Source organism: Somniosus microcephalus, unplaced genomic scaffold (assembly GCF_052327205.1).
Source record: "Somniosus microcephalus isolate GS21.2 unplaced genomic scaffold, FLI_Smic_1.0 unresolved_chr1, whole genome shotgun sequence".
In the NCBI taxonomy this organism is placed as follows: Eukaryota; Metazoa; Chordata; class Chondrichthyes; order Squaliformes; family Somniosidae; genus Somniosus; species Somniosus microcephalus.
Genome location: NW_028225179.1, coordinates 136,076,709 through 136,077,740, shown reverse-complemented (window position 1 = coordinate 136,077,740; position 1,032 = coordinate 136,076,709). Strand labels below are relative to the sequence as shown.

The following is a 1,032-nucleotide window of genomic DNA, read 5'->3' as shown; positions in this document are numbered from 1 at the left end:
TTCTGTTTTTATTTCAGGTTTGACAGCATTCGCAATATTTTGCTTATGTTTCAGTGTAATCTCCCCCACGGCTGCAGTTCAAAATCGGCTACTTGAGAAGGAACCAGGAGTCCTCATTTTCATCCTGACTCCGCCCATTTATGCGTTTCCAACCAGGTCCGCCAGCATTGTATTAAAGGAGTGTGCAGCGCCTAAAAATCTTATTCCCAGTTAAATTACTGGGGTTGCTTCTTTTGTAAACATATTAAGTTTCAGTTATGACTGGCAGAGGGAAAGGGGGTAAGGGGCTGGGGAAAGGTGGAGCTAAGCGGCACCGCAAAGTCCTTCGTGACAACATCCAGGGCATCACCAAGCCTGCCATCCGCCGCCTGGCTCGGCGAGGCGGTGTCAAGCGCATCTCCGGTCTCATCTACGAAGAGATCCGGGGTGTGCTGAAGGTCTTCCTGGAGAACATCATCAGAGACTCGGTCACCTACACGGAACACGCGAAGCGCAGGACGGTCACTGCCCTGGACGTGGTGTACGCGCTGAAACGCCAGGGGCGGACACTCTATGGGTTCGGCGGTTGAAAAGATTAAAATAAAATTATGGATCTGAACCAAAGAAAAAAAGGCTCTTTTAAGAGCCACCCATTCAATCGACAAGAGGGCTGTGAAGTGTAAAAATTCTTGTAAACCTCACTGCGACATTTGACAATGAGGGGCGTGGCAGGAGTAGGCACAGATAATGTAAGAAATAGGGACAGGAGTCGGCCATTTGGCCCTTCGAGTCTGCTACGCCACCTCATCTCCACTTTCCTGTACTATTCCCATATTCCTTGATTCCCTTAATATTCAAAAATCTATCCATCTGTCTTGCATATACCCAACGACTGAGCCTCCACAGCCCTCAGGAGTAGAGAATTCCAAAGATTCACCACCCTCTGAGTGAAGAAATTTCTCCTCATCTCAGTCCTAAATGGTCGACCCCTTATTCTGAGACTGTGACCCCTGGTTCTAGACTCCCCAGCCAGGAGAAAAATCCTCCCTGCAT

At 48.7% G+C, this 1,032-nt stretch overlaps 1 protein-coding gene across 1 annotated transcript; it reads left to right on the top strand.

The window, feature by feature from the left end:
- The first annotated feature begins 257 nt into the window (after positions 1-257).
- On the top strand, positions 258-622 carry LOC147095952 (histone H4-like). Its single transcript, XM_085974046.1, has one exon. The coding sequence runs from the start codon at positions 258-260 to the stop codon at positions 567-569; it is 312 nt and encodes a 103-aa protein (XP_085830172.1). The 3' UTR covers positions 570-622.
- Positions 623-1,032: the final 410 nt, after the last annotated feature.

Coding starts and splice junctions, on each gene's coding strand:
- LOC147095952 (XM_085974046.1), top strand. CDS start 258: ATGACTGGCAGAGGGAAAGGGGGTAAGGGGCTGGGGAAAGGTGGAGCT.